Source organism: Ambystoma mexicanum, chromosome 8 (genome assembly GCF_040938575.1).
Source record: "Ambystoma mexicanum isolate Mex_15411 chromosome 8, UKY_AmexF1_1, whole genome shotgun sequence".
Taxonomy (NCBI): Eukaryota; Metazoa; Chordata; class Amphibia; order Caudata; family Ambystomatidae; genus Ambystoma; species Ambystoma mexicanum.
Window position 1 is genome coordinate 627648660 of NC_090929.1, and position 23830 is coordinate 627672489.

At 43.6% G+C, this 23830-nt stretch overlaps 1 protein-coding gene across 12 annotated transcripts in view; it reads right to left on the minus strand.

Moving 5' to 3' along the window:
• Positions 1 to 23830, minus strand: part of EIF4G3 (eukaryotic translation initiation factor 4 gamma 3) — a 4880525-nt gene that overhangs the window by 2844666 nt on the left and 2012029 nt on the right. For all 12 annotated transcript variants that reach the window (XM_069610350.1, XM_069610349.1, XM_069610345.1 and 9 more), the window contains one exon: positions 10135 to 10228. In XM_069610350.1, coding sequence (XP_069466451.1) covers positions 10135 to 10228 — 94 coding nt within the window. The remainder of the gene's footprint in view (positions 1 to 10134; positions 10229 to 23830) is intronic.

The window sequence follows — 23830 nt, forward strand, 5'->3', positions numbered from 1 at the left end:
AAGACCCAAGAAGGATGTTAACAAAAAAAGTGGCAATTAAACCCAACCGGAGCTGGAATAAAAAGTATTTGGGCTAGCGGGTTTAAAATTTGAGGCTATTAAAATAGCCGAAAACACTACCACGTTATGTAATATAATCGTGGTAGGAAAATTAGGGTAGGTACCACTGCCACCAGCCAAGTCTTAATGTTAAAGGAGCGAAACAATGCTCCAAGAGGTACAGATAAAAAGGGCTAAGAATTAACCCTTTCCAATACTCCATGTGAGATGGGGTGTACTGGATCTGTGGTTAAATGACTATGTAAAGTTAATGGCAACTTTACCCTTTTCTGGGGGACAGTAGTCAGCCCCAGAAATGGAGTCGGTGGGAAGTCTAAAAGACAACCCTGTGTCACTGCACTGAAGGTGCTATGTAACACACAAAAGAGTGGGGCTACTGAAGCGGTGTACTCCAGAGTCCACAATCACAAAAACAGATGAAATACACATGGCAAAACAAAGGTAAGAGTGGGGGAAAAGCTCACACTCTTCCCCAGTGGAAAAAAATAAACTCCAGAAATCCAGCAAAACTACTGAGGGACTAGGTAAGGTAAATTAGCCACAGAATGAGAATTCTCCCTAACAGTTGGGTTGTACAACCCCCATATGGAACCAGCGACAATTGGAGAATGGGTTTGTGTCCCACGAGATTGCCTCATCCCATCCCGGGGGCTATATGGAATTTATGGCAGAAGGGCCCAGAGATGAAGGCCGTCACCACCTGGCCATCCCCTCTTAGTCATCTGTGGGCACCGGGAGTGAGGGAACGGTTTCCGAATGTGGACAGATTTCAGACATGGTTCGAGACGGGGCCTGCAAGGGTGGGTCAGCTGTATTACGCTCACCTGGTCTCTGCCGGGACATTGGGGCACGGTTGCAGCCCTCCCTGGACTTGGCTCCCCTGGATCAGACTTCTTCCCCCGCTCCTGTGATGTGGACTGTGCTGGGTGCCGACACAGCCCCTGAGAGAATACGAGAGGCAGTGAGAATGCTGTGGTTTGTCTGTGATTTCCCACGTACCCTTCGTCCGAGAATGAGATGAGCATGCATTTACCCATATAGTCTCACCTGTTTATTTATGAGCATGAGCTCTCTGCCCTGCTTCAACTGCAGGGACGCCTTTAATAGGACCTAGTTTCTTCACTGGTCCATGTGCGTGGCAGCCCAGACCAGCTGTGGCTGATCCACTTCAAAAGGTAAGTGTTTCTCAACAATGATTATTGTCCGTATCCTTTTGCAATGTCTTTTTTCCGTGATTATTGTCTGTAACCCTTGTAATGACTTTCCTTCTCCCCAGTAGGTGGTGAAGGGCGCAGCAGGGTCGCTGTGTTGGAAGCGAGTCCAAATGGGGGCCCGAGGGGTTTACGATGTCCCAAGTAGAAGGTAAGTTTGATTCTAAGGTCAAGCGCAAAGAATGTGTTGCGGGTGACCTTAACGTAAAGTCTTTATTTTGTTTCCAACCTTGTTTGTCCTTTTCTCTTGCAGGGATGGCCTGGCAACGTCTGACACGAGGCAGCCATCCGAAGACCTGCCGGCGGTTGGTGGATGGATCCGCGAGGATTCTGGACGAGATGAGCACCCGCGTAGCTTAGGCGCTGGAACAGGTGTGGAATGTGTGGAAGCGCTTCGACTGTGGTGACTGCTGGAATCAGGTAAGGTGCGCTGCAGGCAATGGTATGGCTGGAATCAGTTAAGATGCGCTTCAGGTGATGGTATTGCCGGAATCAGGTAAGAGCGCTTCAAGCGGCGGTGAGCGTTATGCTGCTATAAGCAGACTAACGCGAAGCGGCGGTGAGCGTTATGCTGCTATAAGCAGACTAACGCAAAGCGCTTGCATGCGGGCGGGGCAGGCCTAAATAGCCTGGTCCCAGACACGCCCTCTTGGCTCCGCCTTGTGGCCCCACCTTGCCAGTCCCAGAGGATGCTGCACGTGCAGCCCAATATTTTCCTATGGCCACGCCCGACCTGGATGCACGTGGGGACCCTGCAGGGGAGGAAACAACACTTGCACCAGAAGAACAAGTTACTTCTTACGTTGTAACGTTCTTTCGATGGGATGTTCCTCCGACGTATTCCTTATCTTAGATATCTCTTTCCAGCTTTGCTGGCCTCTGAAATTTTTTCTCTCTAGAGGGCGCTGCACGTCGACGTCCGCCGAGTCGATGTCCCTCGACAGCCGCCGTATCGACGTCATCCTGCCTATAAAGGCCGCGCGCAGCGTCCGTTGCTCAGTTCCGTTTTGTAGCCCACAATAATTCTTTCTGCACTAGACTAATCACCCTGAAGGAGCGTAAGCTGCAACAAGGGAAGTAGTACTGCGGGGATGGAAGGGAGGGTCGATAAGGAATATGTCGGAGGAACATCCCATCGAAAGAACGTTACAACGTAAGAAGTAACTTGTTCTTCGAAGGGATTGTGTCCTCCGACGTATTCCTTATCTTAGATAGGCTCCCATAGCAGTATTCTGTTATTGGAGGTGGGAGTACTGACTTCATGCTTCCTCTTATTGATGAATAGAGTGCAATACTGCCCTTCCAAACCTAGTTTCCTGACTGGAGGAGGAATCCAAGTTGTAAAACCGTGTAAAGGTATGGACGGACGACCATGTGGCAGCCGCACATATGTCTCGGACCGGCACTCCTCTTTTGAGGGCCGAGGAAGCTGCGATACCTCTGGTCGAATGAGCCCTAAGATTTTGAGGGGGCTCTTTTCCTGCCAGTTTATAACATTCCAAAATGGCTAAAATAATCCATCTGGAAATGGTCTGCTTAGTTATCGGTAGCCCCAGCTTGTGACCTGCGTAGCCTACAAACAGCTGGTCTGCTGGTCTTATCCTAGCCAGTCTACTAATGTAAAAACTTAAAGCCCTTCTTGGGTCCAGCCTGTGTAACCTCTCTTCCTCTTTCCCCGGATGGGGAGGAGGATAGAAAGATGGAAGAGTAATCTTCTGTGTGATATGAAATTCAGAAACCACCTTTGGGAGGAAATTAGGCTTCACTTGCAGAACAACTTTGTCTTTGTGAAAGATTGTATGAGGGGGTTTACAAGAAAGAGCTTGTAACTCGCTCACCCTTCTAGCAGATGTAAGAGCTACTAATAAAACAGTCTTAAGGGTAAGAAACCTTAACGAACAAGAGTGGAGTGGTTCGAAAGGTGTGCCCATCAGGAAAGTTAGGACTAAATTTAAATCCCATAGGGGAACCTGGAATGGTCTTGGGGGATAAACGTTAGTTAATCCCTTTAGAAACTGTATTACCAAGGGTAAGTTGAAATAGGATGGTTCTTCCGCAGTGCACTTAAAGATGGATAGCGCTGCGAGATAGCCCTTGATGGTGCCAACTTTAAGGCCTGAATTCGCTAAATAAAGTAGGAAAGACAAAACCATTGGTGTACCACATGAAAAGGGATCGGTATTCTTTTCCCTACACCAGCTGCAAAATCTGTTCCAACGGCAGCGGTATAAAGATTTTGTTACTGGCCTTCTTGCCGAAAGCAACACCTCCATAACGTCATCAGGGAGGTCCCAACCCTTGTACCTCAGCCTTTCAGAAGCCAAGCGTGAAGGTTGAGGGTTTTGATGTCTGGATGGAGAACCCGACCTCCCTTCTGTGAGAGCAGATTCTCTCTGAGTGGAAGTCGAATTGGAGGGCAAGTCTAGAAGGTCCGGGTACCACGTTCTCCTGGCCCAATCCGGGGCAATTAGGATCATGGTTTTCCGGAATCTTCTCAACCTCCTGGTCATTTGAGGAATGAACGGGACTGGTGGAAACGCGTACAGGAGTGGAAACTCCCAGTCCACTATGAACGCGTCTCCCAGAGCTGCTCTCGGGGGAAATTCCCTTGAACAGAACAGATCGCACTTCCTGTTGACACTGGTGGCGAACAGATCCACCAGAGGGGTTCCCCAAAGGGCGAAGATCTCTTGAAGGACTTCCTGAGCTAGTTCCCACTCGTGGGAGACTATGCTCTGCCTGCTCAGAGCGTCCGCTGTCAAGTTCTTCTCTCCGGCTAGGCGAACTGCCGATAGAGAGATTCCTTCTTGGATTGCCCAAAACCAGAGCTGCATCGCCTCTCTGCTCAGTGGTAGTGATCCTACGCCTCCTCTTTTGTTGAGGTAATGCATGGCCACTGTGTTGTCCGTCATTATCAGGACATTCTTTCCTTGTACAGATGGCAGAAAAGCCTTCAGCGCAAGTCTGATGGCCCTCAGCTCTAACAGGTTGATATGTAGTCTGGACTCCGATGGAGACCAATGACCGCTGATCGTCAAGTCGTTGGCGTGGGCTCCCCACCCCGTAAGTGAGGCATCCGTGACTACGGTTATCTCCGGCCAAGGTTGCCAAAACTGCTCTCCTTTCAGAATGTTCTCCTGACAGGCCCACCACTGAAGGTCTCGAGCCACCCTGTCGGGAACCTGAAGAAGATCCGTCATTCTCCCTGAGAATTGTGACCACTGAGTTCTCAGTGCCCACTGGAGAGATCTCATTCTCAGGCGAGCCTCTGGCACTAGGAAAATGCAGGATGCCATGAGGCCTAGCAACCTCAAAAAGTCGAAGGCTGGGAGACGTTGGGCATTTTGAAACTTGGTGACCATCTGTAGAATATCTTGAGCCCGCACCTCTGGTGGCGAGGCTTTTCCCAGGGAAGTGTCCAGGATCGCTCCGATGAACTGTAGTCTCTGCGATGGTATAATTTGTGACTTCTTTAAATTAAGGGAGAAGCCCAGTCTGTGAAGGGAGTGGCAAACATAATCTAGCTGGATCTGAGCTTGTTCCGAAGATACAGCTCTGATCAACCAATCGTCCAGGTAGGGATAGACGTGAATCCCTTTCCTCCTTAGACTTGCAGCCACTACTGACATTAACTTGGTGAAGACCCTCGGGGCGGAGGTCAGCCCAAATGGCAGAACTCGAAATTGATAATGAGAGTTGCCAATTGCGAACCTCAGGTATTTCCTGTGTTTGAGATGGATTGGCACATGGAAATAAGCGTCCTGAAGGTCCAGAGATACCAACCAGTCCTGGAACTGAAGGGCCTGAAGGATCTGAGAGAGAGTTACCATCTTGAATTTGTCTTTCCTGAGGAATTTGTTCAATTCCCGCAAGTCCAAGATGGGTCTCAGTCCTCCGTCTTTCTTTGGTATGAGAAAGTAAGGGGAGTACCACCAGCCCTTGTTCCTCTCCGCTACAGGTACCGGTTCTATGGCACGTTTCTCTAGCAGTTCTAAAATTTCCTGCAAGAGGAGCGGATCTGGAGCTTTTTGAGAGCTGATCCCCGGTGGATGACTCTGAGGTATGCGTAGGAGAGGCAGGCAGTAACCTTGTGCAACTGTCTCCAATGCCCAAGCATCTGACGTGATAGCCTGCCATTCCGCCAGATGTTGAGTTAACCTGCCTCCTACAGGTGTCTCGTGAGGGAAGTCCTCAGAGTGGTTTAGGGGCGGCTGATGCAGATGCCGATGGTAAAGAGGCACCTGCTGTTGCTGCGGCTTTTGAATATCTACCCCGTCCACCTCGGGTAGTTCTTCTTTGTCCCCTTTGAGCCGGTCGTCCTCTACCTCTTCTGAATGCGGAGTAGAAGCGAAAAGACTTGCCTCTCGCAGAGGTTCCTGTGGGACGAAAAGGTGTCTGACGGATTGCAGCGCCTAGTGATTTTGCTGCTGCCTTTGATGTTTGCAGTTTTTCTAAACTGTCATCCGCCTTTTTCCCAAACAAAGAAGAGCCATCAAATGGCATGTTCAAGAGCCTGGCTTGCACATCTGGGGCAAAACCAGACTTTCTCAACCAAGCAAATCTCCTGGTTGTTGTACTTGCCGCCATTGCTCTGCTGATACTGTCAGCCGAGTCAATGCCCGTCTGGAGGGATTCGCACATAGCGTCTTTACCGTCCCTTATGATAATTAGGAACGCCTCCCTTTCTTCTCCCTCCGGGATGCAGTCAGCCGCTGTAGAAGCACACTCCCAAAGTGTATGGCTAAATCTACCAAGGGTGCAAGTAGCATTAATAGATTTTAACGCCATGCTACATGCCGAAAAGACTTTCTTAGCCATAGCATCGTATTTCTTATCGTCCCTGTCCTGTGGGATGGTAGGGTAAGCAGTATTGATGTCAGTAGAAGATGCTGCCTGTACCACCAGACTTTCTGGGGATGGGTGTTTGGACAAAAACTCCGGGTCTGCAGAAGATACCCTGTATTTAGCAGACAGTTTTTTATTTACTGCCGGGACGACATCTGGGGTTTCCCAGTTCGTCATTATTTTTCTTTGAAGAGCTTTATGAAAAGGTACTACAGGATCCTCCTGTGGACCTTTATCAAGAATATCCGTGAGGTCATCCTGTTGGAAAGCCGGTGAAGGTGTTGACCACCCCATAAATTCTGTAATCCTGGCCATTAAGGCTCTATAAGGGGTTTCAGCATGCTCCCCCGGGTCTGGCCTAGCGAACTCCACCTCTGGGGAAGTGTCTAAACCACTTGCCTCATGTAAGGAATCATGGAGTTCCTTTAATCTGCGTTCCTCTGAGGATAACTCCTCTTGAACTGGGGTTGCAGATCCCTGCAACTCAAATGGCTCTTCTTGATCAGACAGTTCTCCCTCTTCCATAATTGAAGACATTGTTCTCAATTGGTCTAAGCTCACAAAGGGTGTGAAACCCATCTCCAAGGCAGAGGGTGCCAAACTTGTCGTAATCGGCCTCAAAAACGTCGATGTCGTCAACGCCGACGGCTTCGAAAGTGGCGTCGAAAACAAAGGTGGAGACCTCGAGGTCTTCGATAGAATTGGAATTCTGCTCGAGGAGATCGACAATCTCGACGACATCGACGACCTGGGAATAGCCACTGGGTGCGCCGCAACCGTGACTTTCCTTGGCGTCGACGCCGGTGTTGAGGATGGCGTCGAGTCGACAGACCCGTGTGTCGAAGGTCCCTTCGACAACGGCGTCGAAGACACCGGCCTCGGCGTCGACAGCGTTGACGGAACCTTCGAAGAAGGATTGTAGGTCTTTGCTTTACTCGAGGGTTTGTGACGCGCTCGAGAAGCTTCCTTCGCCGGGTTCTGCGACTCGCAGCGTTTTGGACCTTCGGGTCTTTCGACCAGAGCATCGCTCTCGGCAGTCTTCGAGGGGGTCGAGGCCGCTTTCTCGAAGACGCTCATCATATTTTTTCAGAATTCCTCCCATTCAGCCCGGGAACTATGCTTCGTGGGGCAAGGGATTCTCTTAGGTGAAACAGAGGACGAGGAGGACGAAGAAGGGGATCTTCAGCGTCTCCTTTTCGAGTGCTTCGATCTCGAAGAGTGATGGGACCCGCTTCGAGACCTGGAGCGCGAATGGTGACGAGGAGATGAATGTCTCGACTTCATCGAGGAAGAAGAAGCTTTGGAAGTCTTACCTTTTTCCAGCTTCCCCCTACGCTCCTTCAGGGCTTTAGCTGTCATGGAGATACAGTCCTCACACTCCGAACAATGGTGTTCAGCTCCCAAACACCACAAACAGACCCTGTGAGGGTCCATTAGCGACATCTTTTTTCCACAGTCTCGGCATTTTTTAAAGCCGGACCGAGGGGTCGTCGGTTCAGACGAGGAAGCCATCGAGTATGGATCGAATATCTCGAGGAAAATGGAATAATATATCTACGAAACTGAGCAACGATATTCCGAGGCACTGAGTAAGCGCGTAAAAATGGAACTGAGGAACGGACGCTGCGCGCAGCCTTTATAGGCAGGATGACGTCGACGTCGATACGGCGGCTGTCGAGGGACATCGACTCGGCGGACGTCGGCACGCAACGCCCTCTAGAGAGAAAAAAATTCTGAGGCTAGCAAAGCTGGAAAGAGATATCTAAGATAAGGAATACGTCGGAGGACACAATTCCTTCGAAATAAAGTGAGCAGAGCACACTTTCTCATGAGCCTGGCACCAAAAGCCCCAGGACAGTGTCCAGCTGGACCCTTTAGGTGATGTAACTAGTGGTCCTTGCCCAGTGGCCATGACAGCGGTGGAGGAATGGTCAATTAATCTCCACAGTGGATTTAGAGAAGGAGCTGTGAATAGGAAAGTTGTCTGTCTTCTCATACCTACGGTGACATCTGAAATATGGAGGGAACAGGTGCAGAGACTTCACCCCCCTAGAAATGGTCTTGGATTTGCAGGTGGAAATGAAAGGTCTGATCTCTTCCCTGTATGGTGCTTTGGTGGAAGTTGGTGGGAGGAGGACCTGGGTCTCGAACATGACTATCCACTATGACACAGAATGACATTTAAGGTCTCCATCGCATGCCAATACAAACTCCATGCAATACAATTGCTGCACAGATGGCAGCATGACCCGGTCTGTCTTTCCAGGATGTTACCGGTTGCGAGTCCCCTTTGCTTGCATGGATGTGGGGAGTGGGCGGATTACTGGCACATGTGGTGGGGATGTGTGAGGGTCCAAATTTACGGGGATGAGGTCCTGGGGTAGATCAAGGAACTGGACGGGATTTCCAGAGTTGCCGTTAATGGTGCTGCTTGGTTTGGAGAACGATAAAGGGAGGGGGGAAATATGTCAGCCTCCCGCATCTACCTCATTGTTTGTTGTTGGTAGGAAGGGCATGCTTAGCGATGCACTACAAAAGACTATTGCTCCCGGGTAACAATGAATGGATAAATGTGGGCAGGAATAAATACGTGATGAAAAGGATTACGGCTGCGATACATGAGAGAGGGGGGAATCGCGACTCTGATTGAGCTGAATTCTGAACCAGATACATGCAGAGGTGATCAAATATCAGGAAAAATAGGGCCCGGATGGGGATTGAGGAGGATATGGAGAGTAAGGAGACTGGCCTGGTGCCAACCAGTGTGCAAGGGGGAAGACGGTCTTTGGTAAAGGTGACTGGAGCAGAACTAGGTCTTCATATGCTGATGAGACAGACCTTATTGTTTTGGGTTTGCCCAGGGTCAGAGAGCGGAGTTAGCAAGTTATTTTTTGGGAGCGCAGGGGTGTGAAACCCATGGCGGGTGATACAGGAGGCCTTTCCAAAGTGGTTTTGTAATGTTCTGTTCATATTATTGCATTTGGCCATACTGTGCTTCTTTTGTTCTTGCAAAAAAGTCAATAAGCTTGGGGCTGTTGCATTTAAAATTTGCAGGCTTCTTTCTAGGCGTTCTGTTAATTGAGGAATGAAACCTCCCACAATTAATAAACAGGTCATATATATGCTTCTGGCAACTGTATCCTTCGCTTTATAAGGTAGTTAGAAACCATAGCTATGTAGGACCACATCTGTGTCACACTCGCAATCAAAACAATGTCTAGCTGTTGCACTCAATACTGGTTTACACAGGGATTCCCTGCATGGACGCAGACTGTACCGCAATACAACTCAACTAACTACAAACAACAAGCTGTACGAGGAGAATCGCACATGAAACAGGGTGCCAGCCGACCTCATGGGAACATTCAGGATTAGCATCTAAGGTGAGGCTTTGGATGTAAACTTATCAGAGAAAACGTTTGATCAAACGGTTAGGGAAAAAGCAAAAAAACAAAACTGCCTCACTTCCCGAGGTCATTTATGACTTTAAGCCTCGCAAATTTTACAAGCACATCTCTGTACTTTCACCTTTAAAGTTTTGAAGTCAAGCTCTTAGATCTTGCCATCAAAAGATTCTGTTCACAATTGGTGACAATACAAATTATAATTTGTTTTGTATAATAATTTGTTTTATATATAGTGCTTTAATCTAAAGCGCTTTGCATGGGACATATTTACATACATTACTATTATTACCCAATCAAAAGTGGTACTAACAAGGGGCTGGATTTAAACTCTACTTGGCTACCCCCAGCCAGTACTTTGTGCATATTATATAAATTCAAAGACTGCCCCTAAAAGGCAGTACGTTCGAAACAAAGGGCATAAACAAGCAATTCACAAATACATCAAACACATAGAAAGGACATCAAAGATCTAGAAAAGCATTTCACCGGAAAAGAATAGGTAGATAACATACATTGACAAGGACAAATATTGAAGAAAGGGAAAAAAAGGTTTCTTACTTTTTTCATACACTACTCAAACTGATAATGGATCAAATTCGCAATGAACATACCTGGTTTTTGGTCACTAGAAGGTGAAAGGTGGGAACCTGCAGCAATGTGAATATGTTCCACTGTGCCAAACTTCACAGGATTGGGCTCAGGTACCTGGTTGGAAAGCGGACTTAAGTTATTTGTTTTTAACAACATAAAAAACATTGCATTTAAATACATCAATATCTGTTACAAAGACAAATATTGCAACAAATGTTTCGGACATGCACGTAGGTGCTTCTCCATTAGAAGCTCTGCTACCAGCTGTGCCTGATCAGTTCTGCGAAGTTGAATATCAAGTATTTTAAGGCATTTTTTCTTTTCTTTTCAGTGAAGCATCAAATGAGGTGGGGGGGTGAAAAAGACATAATACTGTTAAATATGACAGTTAGCTAATGTTTGCTAGTACAGTGACTTCCACAGAGAAATACAACTGCATCAAGATACATTATGTTTTTAATTAATACATTGATTGTGTAAATCCTTAAAGATTAACTGTCAATGAAGCTGAATCAATACACTCCTCTCAAACCGTTTACAAGAATCTGCCGAAGGATGATGGCTTACTAAAAAAGCAACATACTTTCTTATTCACTAACATGCGTAGACTCAATCCATGCAACATCTTTCACGAACCCTCAGGTAGCAACGTTTCCTCAATCAATTACCTGTTCAAATTCATATTTACCTATGTTTGTCCAAACAGTCCAAACCTGTGGGGAAGAGTTGTCTGCAGAAAATGCAGATTTCTCATCAGAGACTTGCAAAATCCTTCACCAGTTCTAAAAATCACCTGAAGATTTTGAAATGTTTGGATAGACCCACGATGTCTCCCCTTTGTTATTATGGAATTTCTGACTGTGCAGAAACATGAAAAATATATCTGCAGATTTTTACAAAGTTTTCCGTAGATGTGGACGGCCTCCAGTAATTTCCTGTGTCAATTTTAATCAAAGAGGCAGACAACACAACAGATGTCATATGCAAACAATTAACCTGATCAAAGGTAAATACTTGAACCCAACAAACAAAATGTTGATGAATGACATCTAATCTTGAAAGGGTAATACGAGTTAAACCGTTAAGCCCCACCAACCATTATTTTGGGGTCCTTCTTGGATTTATTTTCACCCTCCAAAAAAATAAATGCCTACTATTGACTTTAATCTGACCAACACCCCCAGAAAACCATTATCCGATAATTCTTCTGCTCCATTCACATGAGTAGGATAGCATTCCAAAAATAAACATGACTTTTCTATAAAGCTGAAAAAGGTGTAATGTGTTACTTGCTGTAAATCACACCGTCACACGAGGATCAACAATGGACCCCAAAATGGCAAATAAATTTCAACAATTTAATAATTATACTTTAGTTTGCCTTGCGTTATTTGTTTAATTGGCTTAAAAGTATATTCAAAGAGCCAGAATTGTGACTTTAGGCTTAACCTGGTTTCACAAGGAAATGATATATGATATGATAGGTTATTTATAACGCGCTTAATACCCAGAGGTTTCTAAGCGCGGACCCGGGGATCGAACCTGTGTTGCTCCGTGTCTTCTTGCTTCCAAGGCAAGAAGACACTGAGCTATCCTCCCAAGACTAAATAATGTGTTTACACCACAGCACAGAGCAAACATGTAGATAGAGATTAAAGAGAGAAAGGGCTGGTTAAAAAAAACACACACTCCAACCTTTTCAAAGTCATCATCCACCCATGCTGGCCAAGTCCCATTGTAGATCAGTTAAGAGCATTCGAGTGTCTGTTGAAATTCCATAGTCAAGGCTCCATATATGTATCAAAAACAGGGTACAACAACAGTCGATAGTGCCAACATTTATACAAAAATCAGTTTGCCTCCCTGGGAGAATCTAATTTTTCTCTACCCAGCCGGACCCAAATGCAGAAACAAGCTTACCATTGTTACATTGTTTCTATGGTGCCTACGCTGACAGTCTGTCTATTGTTTTCATCATGCTACGCCACGTTGGTTTCAACTTTAAAACCCCCTGTTGGTAGCAGAGCATGGTGGAGAGTGCTTTAGAGTGTTCAGCTGTTCTGTCTCACTCTCTGAAAATCTGTGAGTTCGCTATGAAATCGCTGAGGCAACATTTTCTATCTGGCCTGATCGACGCCTCTGAAATCTCAGAAGAAAAAAAGACTCTGTAAGATGAGCGTATTTGCTGTTTGAGGTCCTCGACCCTGCATCTGAGAAAACTAGGTGGCGTGGGCTAAAGTTTTGACCTTTGGTTTGTTGGGCTTTTCTGCGTCGCTGCAATCCTGATAATCAAGCCCTGCGACAGTCTGCTATCCAGCCATTCTATTAAGGAGGAATATTTATTAAGCTTTTTCATCAAGAGAGTAACTGTGGGCCATGGTGCCTTTGAACTCTCTTAAATCCAAAGACCCCAGCGCTTGATATAAGAGTGACACTGTGGCATGCTGCTTTATAACATCTACTGATTAGAGAGTAACTGAGGACATGGTGCCTTTGAGGACTCCATTAGGTGCAGGCATGTGCTCACTGCAAAGAAAGCACTACAGATCTCATCTGCCGTTGACTTTGAACATTTTACCTATTGGAGAAAATCCAATTTACAGCTGAAATTCAAAGAACAACTGTGGGCCTGGCTGCCTTTGAGTTCTTTGTGAAGTCAAGTACCTCATCTATAAATGCCTACCTATTGGGAAAATTGTTAACTGTTGTTTACCTGTTCTGTATAATTATATTTGCTTACTGAGGAGTGCACATTGTGTTTATTAAAACATGTCACTGACTGTAAGTAGAAATAAGCAGTTGGTTATGAAAGTGAAATCTCCAGTTCTAACCACATATAATAAACACGGACAAATTAAAGACAGTAAAGATCTGAAGCCTTGGATAGATAGAAATCAGTAGCCAGTGTCAGTAGGTAGCAACTCGGTGCCACACCGTACAATGGACCCGGTACGGTTAGATGATGATTTGGTATGTACTATTGGCACCGACTTCGGTATGCCTGCCACTGATCCGGACTGTCAGTTGTCAACAACTAGTAGGGAGGTACCCGCGGCCCCAGCAGTGAACACACACAGTGACATACAACATTTTAAAAATACTAGAAAACTTCCAATACTGAAAGCTGCGACTTCTGTCGCGGGTCATAAGATCACTGACTGTTACCCTTATGCTAGATCTAGCACAGGGATCAGACGCTCAGGACCTCACACTGTGTAATGAAAGATCTGGGGAATCTACTGACATTAACATTTTGGAGGGTGTGGGTGCTATGGGATGTATTATCTCTGATGGGGAATCAAATAACGATGGTAATCAAAACAGTCTATCATTCAGACCAAACAATGCACAGATGTTGGATGGTACAGCCTCTCTAGTTGAGTGAGCTAACCCAAAGCTCCCCGTCTCAGTTACTTGAGGTACTTTCCACAAGTAATCTAGCGCAAGGTCCAGATATCAGCGGGCAAAAGAGATCTCATACACTCAAGGAAGCAAATTACTTTATTAAATTGACGTCTTCATCTATTTCAGCATTACATTCTATCCTTAGCGCATCAGATGGAACTGTATGACAAAATCAGGGATGAAGTTAAGGCCCATCTGCTAATTTTGACCAAATTAAATGTCAAAATCGACATCTTGAGAAATTGGGCCTTTGCTTCCAAACCTAGCGTCCCAATAAAGTATGACAAGCAAGTTGGGCCTGACGGAAAAGACTTGTCCATTCGAACTGACCAATTAAAAGAGAAATATGACAGTAACGAGATGGTCGAAGTAGAAAAGTGCTCAAGAAAAGCCTAGCACAAATCTAAAAACGGGAGAAAAAAACAAACAATTCAAGGACATTTTTACGTAATCTACATATCTCAGATGAAGACGTTCAAATTGTTAGTGGCAATAATGTGAATCCAGGTAAAACTGATCAGCACTTCAAATCAAATCTCAGTCCAATCGCAAGTTCCAGGAAGATGTTCGAAAATGTACAAAATTTTAGTATTGAATTAACTAAGATAGATGTGGGTATACAGTCTTATCCTCTAATAAATGCAATTGAGTATTTCTGGATACAGCTGAATCAGTAACGGTTGTAGAAGGGGTTTCCCAGCCTCTGACGTCCACTCAGGCTATGACGAGGTTCCCTTCAGATTACAACGGTAGCAGGGTAGGAGGAACAAGTAGAGCTCACACATCAGCTACCATTGCTACACAAACTGTATGCTTGGAGGAAAGAGTGGTAGAGCAGATGATTGGCAAGGCCGACACGGGTAAGGCTGTGCCTATACATGTGGCCAACGATCATCTAAGTAACCACTTAGCTATCCTTAACAGAGGTATACTCCCCGTGGTTAGATCTCAATCTGTCAGTACACAAAAAGTCCCCACCATCTTCGGCGAAAGAACGCTGGGCCTCCATTTTTAGTACTCAAAATCGAGCACAGCCGAAATGAACTACACTGAATAGCCAATGGCAAATAAGGTAAATCAATCAGATTCCCCTTGCCGGGCCCCCACAATCAACTAGCTAATCAATCATATCCTAATGTTAGGCATTTACAATCCCAAGTCTCAGAGGATGAAATGGGGGGTGGGGGGGCGGTGGGACAGACTAATTAAGCTGTTTGGTTTGCAAGGGGGTAGCGGCCTATGTAAAGGTGTGGGGAAATCAGGCTAGTTCTATGGCCACCTTTAAATTGGTGGGGAGACGGCCCTCCAAATTGAATGACAGAGAAGGCTGGGACTCTATACTTTGAAATACACCCCCACATAAATCTTGACATGATTTTTAATTGTGCTAATATTCTGAAATTATTCAAGCAAATTCCAGCCCTGGAGAAAATCTTTACTCAAGATACCAAGTGTGTAAGCTTTCCATTTGAAACATGCACAGATTTGGCCCAGGTTCATTGGAGCTCCCCCTTTGTCACAAGAACAATATTTGATGAGAGGAAGGAGATTTTGACATTTGGATGACTGGTGCACATTGAGAGGAAGGAAATTAAATTGATGCTACAAATGGGCAAACAAGGTCACACTGCTGGAGGTGGAAGTCAGAGACAGATGAATAATAGTAATTCTGTCAATTGGCAAATAGTAGGGTCCCAATCAGAATAAGCTGGGACTTCAAACAGGATTGATGACCAGGGCATTTGGTGTGGGTTGTTGAAATTTCTGAAACCACAATTGGTGGGCCAAGGTGAGCTTGATAAAGGGCTCTAACAACAGGTGAAATCAAACTACTGGATTGGAACATGCAAGGTTTCAATATTCAATAGGTTTTATGAAACATGAAGCAGAGACCTGAATTTTTGATGTGTATGATATATTGTTTCAGGAAACCTCGCTCACATTTGAAATATGGTTGGATGGCTTCACTATTGTTCAGCAATTAGCAAGTAAATCCAATGGCGGTCACCCATCAGGAGGTTTGCCGATTGCTACAAGAAATTCTAAAATAAAGTTCTTTGAAGTTCTATGAAGGGATATTCTGAGCATTCTAGCCATAGCCTTGTATATCTGCAATAAAAAACAAAATTTGCCGTGTTCTTGCAACTAACCTGTATTGGAACCAAATAGTGATGCAACTAGATCTATTTCTAAATCATATTGCAGAGATACTGGGTTTATGGCTAATGGTACTATAGACAACAGATAACCACACACTTGTGGATTTCTCCCGTCCCCTGCACACCCAAAAATATTGTAAACACAACCAATTAGTGAATGATTCCTAAATATTAAATTCTGTAATTCAAAAATAACACTTTGCTAATAACTCTTGTCTTATAAAAATTCTTTACTCAAAGAAATGTATATATACACACTTATCCATTTATGTTAGACCATACATAATACCAAACTGTTGAATTTCAAATTTTACTTTGTTGATCATTTCACAATTCAAAATAGACAATATACAGTATGACGTTTGATTATTCAATAATAACCCATCTGGGCAATATTTTCTAGAATAACAATCCGTTAACTTATGTCTCTATGCGTTTCGGGGTTTGATGCTCCCCTTCTTCAGGAGTTGTCTATTTTCTTCAAAGGTCTTGTAGTTCCTTCTATAATAAACAATTTATATTTATAGGTTTTAAATTCCATTATTCTTTTGTTTTTCACTGTCACTGTCACTTTAATTATGATCTCGTAATTAACTAGGTGATTTTGACTAATTCAGTACGATTTCTCACTTATTATCAGAATTACCTGTTCAACTTAATGCCAACAATATCAGATAAATAAGAATAGTTCAATCCTTTTACACTAATCCAGTTAAAAATATACCCAGATGGGGTGTCCAGATTTTAGTCTGTTAACTTCTTTGGTTAGATCCATTAAAATATTCACCTGTGTGATACTTCCAATGGTGTCTCCCACTTCTGTTTGGAATCTCACCACTGCTTGTGCAGTAAGCTGCCCTTGGTGATGCAATTAGGTCCCTCCTAGTGCCAAAGATGCCCTTTCGATTATCTCAATGTGTAGACCGTTCTGTGAATAAAAGTTCACAATTTGTGGTAAACTGTCTCCCTAGTTGTTATGTTACAGAAATTGTAGAGACTTTAATGCTTACCGATCTACTTGGTTGTTGATGAATTAATGTTGGCTGGATATTGCCCTTTGTGATCACTATTCGGAATTTGGTTCATCTGAAAACTCTCCTTTAGTTCTAAGGGAAAAAAATCTTTTGTCACTATATTATCCTCTTAAAAAAGGGGGGGGTTGAACTTAAGGTCAATGTCATCATACATGTAAAAATCTATTTTCTATCTCCAGCATTTACCTTGTCAGACAGAAGTCTCTGTATCTCTCACTTCCAAGCGCCAAATTCTGCAGCCTCGCATGCGAACGGCCGCAAAATGGCCGCCGATCTATTTATTTACGTACTATGTGTGGCGTCATCACGTGATGACGCGATGACGTCATACGCACCACCGTTCTGTCTTAGTTCGATGTGTTCGTTCGATGTGTTCGTTGTTTATGTTAATATCTCAATGATATCATCACGTGCCGCTGTTCTTAGTTATGGCTTTGTCCTTCAAGGATGGTTTAAAGAAAGGCCCTTGTGGTGTCATTAGGCAAATTACTATCTGATGTGTAATCCCCTGTTTTTTCACCAGAGGTGTCTCAAGTTAATTCTGAGATCATAAACGTGCTCACAATTTGTTTTACCATTTCTTGGCAATGAAGATAAAAGTATATCCAACCATTATACATTAGTCATAATGTATCGTTTGTTCTCTTCTGTACATTACGAATTATATATATATATAGTGTATTCCCGTTCATCTCCATGATGTTACCACATTTCAATATGATTTGTGTCCATTTTTTCATTTGAATTATATTTTTTCATCATAGATATTATATACAGTAAAAATAGATACATATTTTAGTACTTGATACTTTCTTGGACTCACCAGTTTCTTTACAGACCATATTCTTATCAATTCGTACTGTAATCTGAGTTGTTAATAATGCTTTCTATCTATGATCCACCCACATTCCAGATCTAATTGGTTTTTATGGTAGTCTATATTGCATGTATTCTACATATAGATTCACTTTCCTTTTGTTCACAGAAATACCCCAAGGTTGTAGTCTTCATTCATACCCCTAGGTGACATGGAGTCCAGTTTCTCAATCCAATATATCTCTCTCTGATTTAATTTTTTAGTATGATTTCCCCCGCGTGGAGATCTTTTTACTACTTCCAAAATGTTAACCTTAAGTTGTGAAATGTTGTGTTTGTTCTCATTAAAGTGGCGTGCAACTGGTGATCTTATATTCTTAGTTCTAATGTTGCTCTTATGTTCATGCCAACGTTCCTTGGCTTTTCTGTTCGTTTGTCCAATGTAAAATATTCCACATGGACAACTGAGTCCATAAATCACAGATTTCGTGTCGCATGTGGCATAATCCCTAAGTTTAATCCTCATACCATTGTATGGATGTCGTACATGGGTGCCTTTGATTATGTTGTTGCAATGTCCATAATTTAGACACGCGAAGGTTCCTGTTTTCCTTGTTTGTAGAGACATCTGTTTCTCTTTTGGTGGTCTTTCAGCATGTACTACCTGATCTTTAAAATTCCGGCCTCTTTTGTATGCTATGATTGGTGGTTTAGGGAACAATTTATTCAACTGTTGGTCCATTTCAATAATTCTCCAATTCTTCTTGATCATCCTGGCGACATGATGGCTTCGTCCCGAATATCTTAAGGCGTATATGAATGGTGTTTCATTTGATTTCACTCTTGGAGTGAGTAATTCTTCTCTTGTTAATCTCTGTTTTCTCTCTGCCTCTCTCTATGATATTGTTTGGGTATCCCCGTTTTCTGTATTTCTCAGTCATAGTGAGATTTGCTTCTTCCAATGTTCTGGGTGTCGAAATTATACGCTTCAAGCGTAGAAATTGCCTGTATGGTAGATTATCTCGTAGGTGTTCTGGGTGGTGACTCAGATAATGTAGTGAATTGTTTACATCTGTTTTCTTGTGGTATATGTTCGTTATTATGCCTTGTGGTCCTATCTCCAATTCAACGTCCAAAAAATGTAATTTGGGTGTACCCACTTCCATGGTAAATTTTATTCTATCGTGAATTGAGTTTAGGAAGTCTAGAAAGAAGTCGACATCTGTCCTTGTTCCTCTCCAGACTACAAAAATGTCGTCTATAAATCTCTTCCAAATTACCAGGTTGGGCATCCATCTTTGTTCAGTTAATATTCGCGTGCTCTCCAAGAAGTACATGAATAAGTTTGCATATGCGGGTGCCATTGATGACCCCATGGAGGTGCCTGCTGCTTGTATGTAAAATTGATTACCATATCTGAAGTAATTGTTGACAAGTATGATCTTACTTAGTTCCAATAGGAAGACTTTATTCGCTGTGCATTCGTTGGTGTTAACTAGCATCCATTCTAGGGCCTCCAGTCCATCTTGGTGGGGAATCGAGGTGTATAGACTTTGTACATCAAAAGGGCACCCCACTACTAAATTTACACTTTATCAAATATTATGGAATAAGAGGAGTGCACTGTGATAAATTGGCTAGAGATTGCATGTAAATCCCCTATTGATAGGGTGTGACACTATAATCTCAGTAGCACCCACAGAGCCAGAGACATCGGGAGATGTCATTTTCCAAAATCAACACATTAACAGAAAAACATGCTACCACTCTAGCATTCAATGAAGAAGAAGCCAACCGGATATTAGGCCTTTTGAAGGACATAGAGACCAGTATACCAACAACAAGCAATCCTGAGAAACTAATAAATCAGTTGGAACGCACCATTAGAAGGGAAATATCTCAAAAACTACATGCCACCACGCTAGCCCAGTACTTCCGAGCCCAACGCATACCAAGAGGACTTTGTGTATATCTGAAACCAACCCTTTGCAGAGAGAATGCTGAGTTTGTGAATAAATGGGAACAAATTTTAAACAAATGTTCACTAGATCTAATTCTCTTGACGATTGAAGAATTATCGAAATCAGTCAATAATTTGGACAAAGAAATTGAAGATATATCAGAACAATTAAGCAAGTTTAAAAACAAGGAAGATTTGAATAAAATTTTAACAGAGGTCAATGAATCTCTAGAGAATACCAAGAAAGTAACAAGTACTAAAATATGTATCTATTTTTACTGTATATAATATCTAATATCTATGATGAAAAAATATAATTCAAATGAAAAAGTGGACACGAATCATATTGAAATGTGGTAACATCATGGAGATGAACGGGAATACACTATATATATAATTCGTAATGTACAGAAGAGAACGAACGATACATTATGACTAATGTATAATGGTTGGATATACTTTTATCTTCATTGCCAAGAAATGGTAAAACAAATTGTGAGCACGTTTATGATCTCAGAATTAACTTGAGACACCCCTGGTGAAAAAACAGGGGATTACACATCAGATAGTAATTTGCCTAATGACACCACAAGGGCCTTTCTTTAAACCATCTTTGAAGGACAAAGCCATAACTAAGAACAGCGGCATGTGATGATATCATTGAGATATTAACATAAACAACAAACACATCGAACGAACACATCGAACTAAGACAGAACGGTGGTGCGTATGACGTTATCGCGTTATCACGTGATGACGCCACACATAGTACGTAAATAAATAGATCGGCGGCCATTTTGCGGCCGTTCGCACGCGAGGCTGCAGAATTTGGCGCTTGGAAGTGAGAGATACAGAGACTTCTGTCTGACAAGGTAAATGCTGGAGATAGAAAATAGATTTTTACATGTATGATGACATTGACCTTAAGTTCAACCCCCCCTTTTTTTAAGAGGATAATATAGTGACAAAAGATTTTTTTCCCTTAGAACTAAAGGAGAGTTTTCAGATGAACCAAATTCCGAATAGTGATCACAAAGGGCAATATCCAGCCAACATTAATTCATCAACAACCAAGTAGATCGGTAAGCATTAAAGTCTCTACAATTTCTGTAACATAACAACTGGGGAGACAGTTTACCACAAATTGTGAACTTTTATTCACAGAACGGTCTACACATTGAGATAATCGAAAGGGCATCTTTGGCACTAGGAGGGACCTAATTGCATCACCAAGGGCAGCTTACTGCACAAGCAGTGGTGAGATTCCAAACAGAAGTGGGAGACACCATTGGAAGTATCACACAGGTGAATATTTTAATGGATCTAACCAAAGAAGTTAACAGACTAAAATCTGGACACCCCATCTGGGTATATTTTTAACTGGATTAGTGTAAAAGGATTGAACTATTCTTATTTATCTGGTATTGTTGGCATTAAGTTGAACAGGTAATTCTGATAATGAGTGAGAAATCGCACTGAATTAGTCAAAATCACCTAGTTAATTATGAGATCATAATTAAAGTGACAGTGAAAAACAAAAGAATAATGGAATTTAAAACCTATAAATCTAAATTGTTTATTATAGATGGAACTACAAGACCTTTGAAGAAAATAGACAACTCCTGAAGAAGGGGAGCATCAAACCCCGAAACGCGTAGAGACATAAGTTAACGGATTGTTATTCTAGAAAATATTGCCCAGATGGGTTATTATTGAATAATCAAACGTCATACTGTATATTGTCTATTTTGAATTGTGAAATGATCAACAAAGTAAAATTTGAAATTCAACAGTTTGGTATTATGTATGGTCTAACATAAATGAATAAGTGTGTATATATACATTTCTTTGAGTAAAGAATTTTTATAAGACAAGAGTTATTAGCAAAGTGTTATTTTTGAATTACAGAATTGAATATTTAGGAATCATTCACTAATTGGTTGTGTTTACAATATTTTTGGGTGTGCAGGGGACGGGAGAAATCCACAAGTGTGTGGTTATCTAATGTTGATAATAGTATAGTTTATACAACCCAGTGTCAGGGTTGGTTTTCTCCCCGGCACCCCACTACTAAATTTACACTTTATCAAATCTTATGGAATAAGAGGAGTGCACTGTGATAAATTGGCTCGAGATTTTACGGCTAATGGTGTCATGAACTACAGAACACGTCCCTTTTGGACTTCCTGGTCCTTGTCACAACGGGGTTTGCACTCCATAATACTCGCAACATGGTCGTCCAGTGTGAAACCCCTTTCTCGCTCCACACGCTGGACGTAACGTATTCTATTAATAGACCACGCCTTCCTCGGCTCTGCGCGTCTCAATGCTATTGCAAAGTAGCGATCCGACGTGTGTCCCGTAGCTCGCGGTATTGTTTCCTTGTACCTGTCTATCTACCAGTTCCTTGCCCCTTCCTTTCCTCCTATTTCCTGGACTTGTGTGCTAGTTGCACCTTTCCTAGTTCCCCGGATTCCTGGGTCCACGTCCCAGAAACTGAACGCACTCTGGGGTCGGAAGAGACTTGGGCAGTCTTGTTCAAAACCAACTATGCAAGAAGGCAGCGAGCAAGGACTCCAGCAAAGAAAAGACCCAGGTGAGAAGGGGGGGGGACTCCTTGACAGTTTGAGACGCCACCCGACCGAACTCGATAGCAACATGGAAGCCGCCGTTCAGGACCTGATGCGTCGCATGCAAGAACCATCAACCGGGTCCAAAATCTAAAGGCGGAAAACGCTGCACTCAAACAATTGGTCCAATCCCGGGATTCGGCCACAAAAAAAGCGTCTTGTTGGGCGGCATTGTTGACAAATACGATGGGTCAGCAAAAACCCTTAGTGGATTCCTGGATTCATGTTTGGTCCACTTTACATTTAAGCCTTATTACTTTTCAACTCCCAGGGCTAAGGTGGGTTTCATAATTTCCCACCTTTCCGGAAATGCCTTAACCTGGGCTACACCCCTCGCTAACTCCGGCAATGCCCTCCTAGTTGACTGTGATGGGTTCATACAGGCCCTTAAAAACATGTTTGATCGCCCTGAGCAGGTCTATAGTGCCCAGGAACGTCTGTTAGACTTTCAGCAGGGTTCCCAGGATATGCTCACTTATGTGACCCGATTCAAACAATTGGCCAAGGAAGCTGATTGGTCCTCTGAGGCGAGTTTCACCCTGTTCAGGAGAGGACTGAATGATGAGATTAAGGATGAGTTGGCCAGAGTGGCTAGACCAAACTCATTCCAGGCACTAATGGACCTTGCCATGCAAATAGACTTGCGTATCCAGGAAAGAAAGGCTGAAGAGAAGAAATCCAGGGGAAATCCTTCCAAGGTGTCCTTTGAGAGAACCGTTAGAACGGACACAAACCCAGGCTCAGTCACAGAACCAGAACCCATGCAGATAGGAGCCTTCCGTGGACCCATATCCCCGCAAGAAAGGATGAGAAGGATTCATATGGGGTTGTGTATGTATTGTGCTTCGGACAAACATTTGGTTAGGGAATGTCCTCTAGCCCCCCCTCGGCGTTCGGGAAACGCCAGCTCCAGATCCTAGATGGAGCAGAGCTTCGGGAGAGAGATGTTTGCTCCACATCGATTCCATCCTTGAACTCTCCTGGACAAAACAAATTGGTCACACTAAAGGCATTTCTATCACCCTCCAAGAGCAAGACCTATCCCATTTTGGCCTTGGTAGACTGCAGAGCTAAGGGGATCTTCATTGATCATGATTGGGTTGCTAGTCACCAGATTCCGTACGAGACACAAAGTACCTTGCAGCCTGTGGAAGCCATCGACGGAAGACCCCTCACTTCAGGGCCCATAAGCTTGCAGACCAAGGAGATCCAGCTCTCAATAAATCACCATCAAGAGCCGATTAGGTTCAACATCATTAAGTCAGCCCACTACCCCATGGTATTGGGTATGCCCTGGTTACAAAAACCCAATCCGTATATCAACTGGACAGCAGGATCACTATTCCTAGGCTCAGAGTTTTGTATGTCTCACTGTCTATTCCTGGAATCTTCATTAACACCCCCTAAGGAACCGCATAAAGACCAAGAAACACCACTCATGGTTTCCAATATCATACAAGTCCCTGAGGCTTACCAAGGTTACGCTGATGTGTTTTTGACTGCCATAGTCCAGGCCTTACCCCCCCCACAGGCCTGAAGACTGTGCAATAGAAACGGAACCCTCAGCAGTGATTCCCTTCGGCAGGATGTTCATCCTTTCTGAACCCGAGAAAAAGGCCCTCAAAGAATACCTGGATACCAACCTTGAAAATGGCACTATAAGACCTTCAAAATCTCCAGCAGGTGCTTCGTTATTCTTTGTTCCCAAAAAG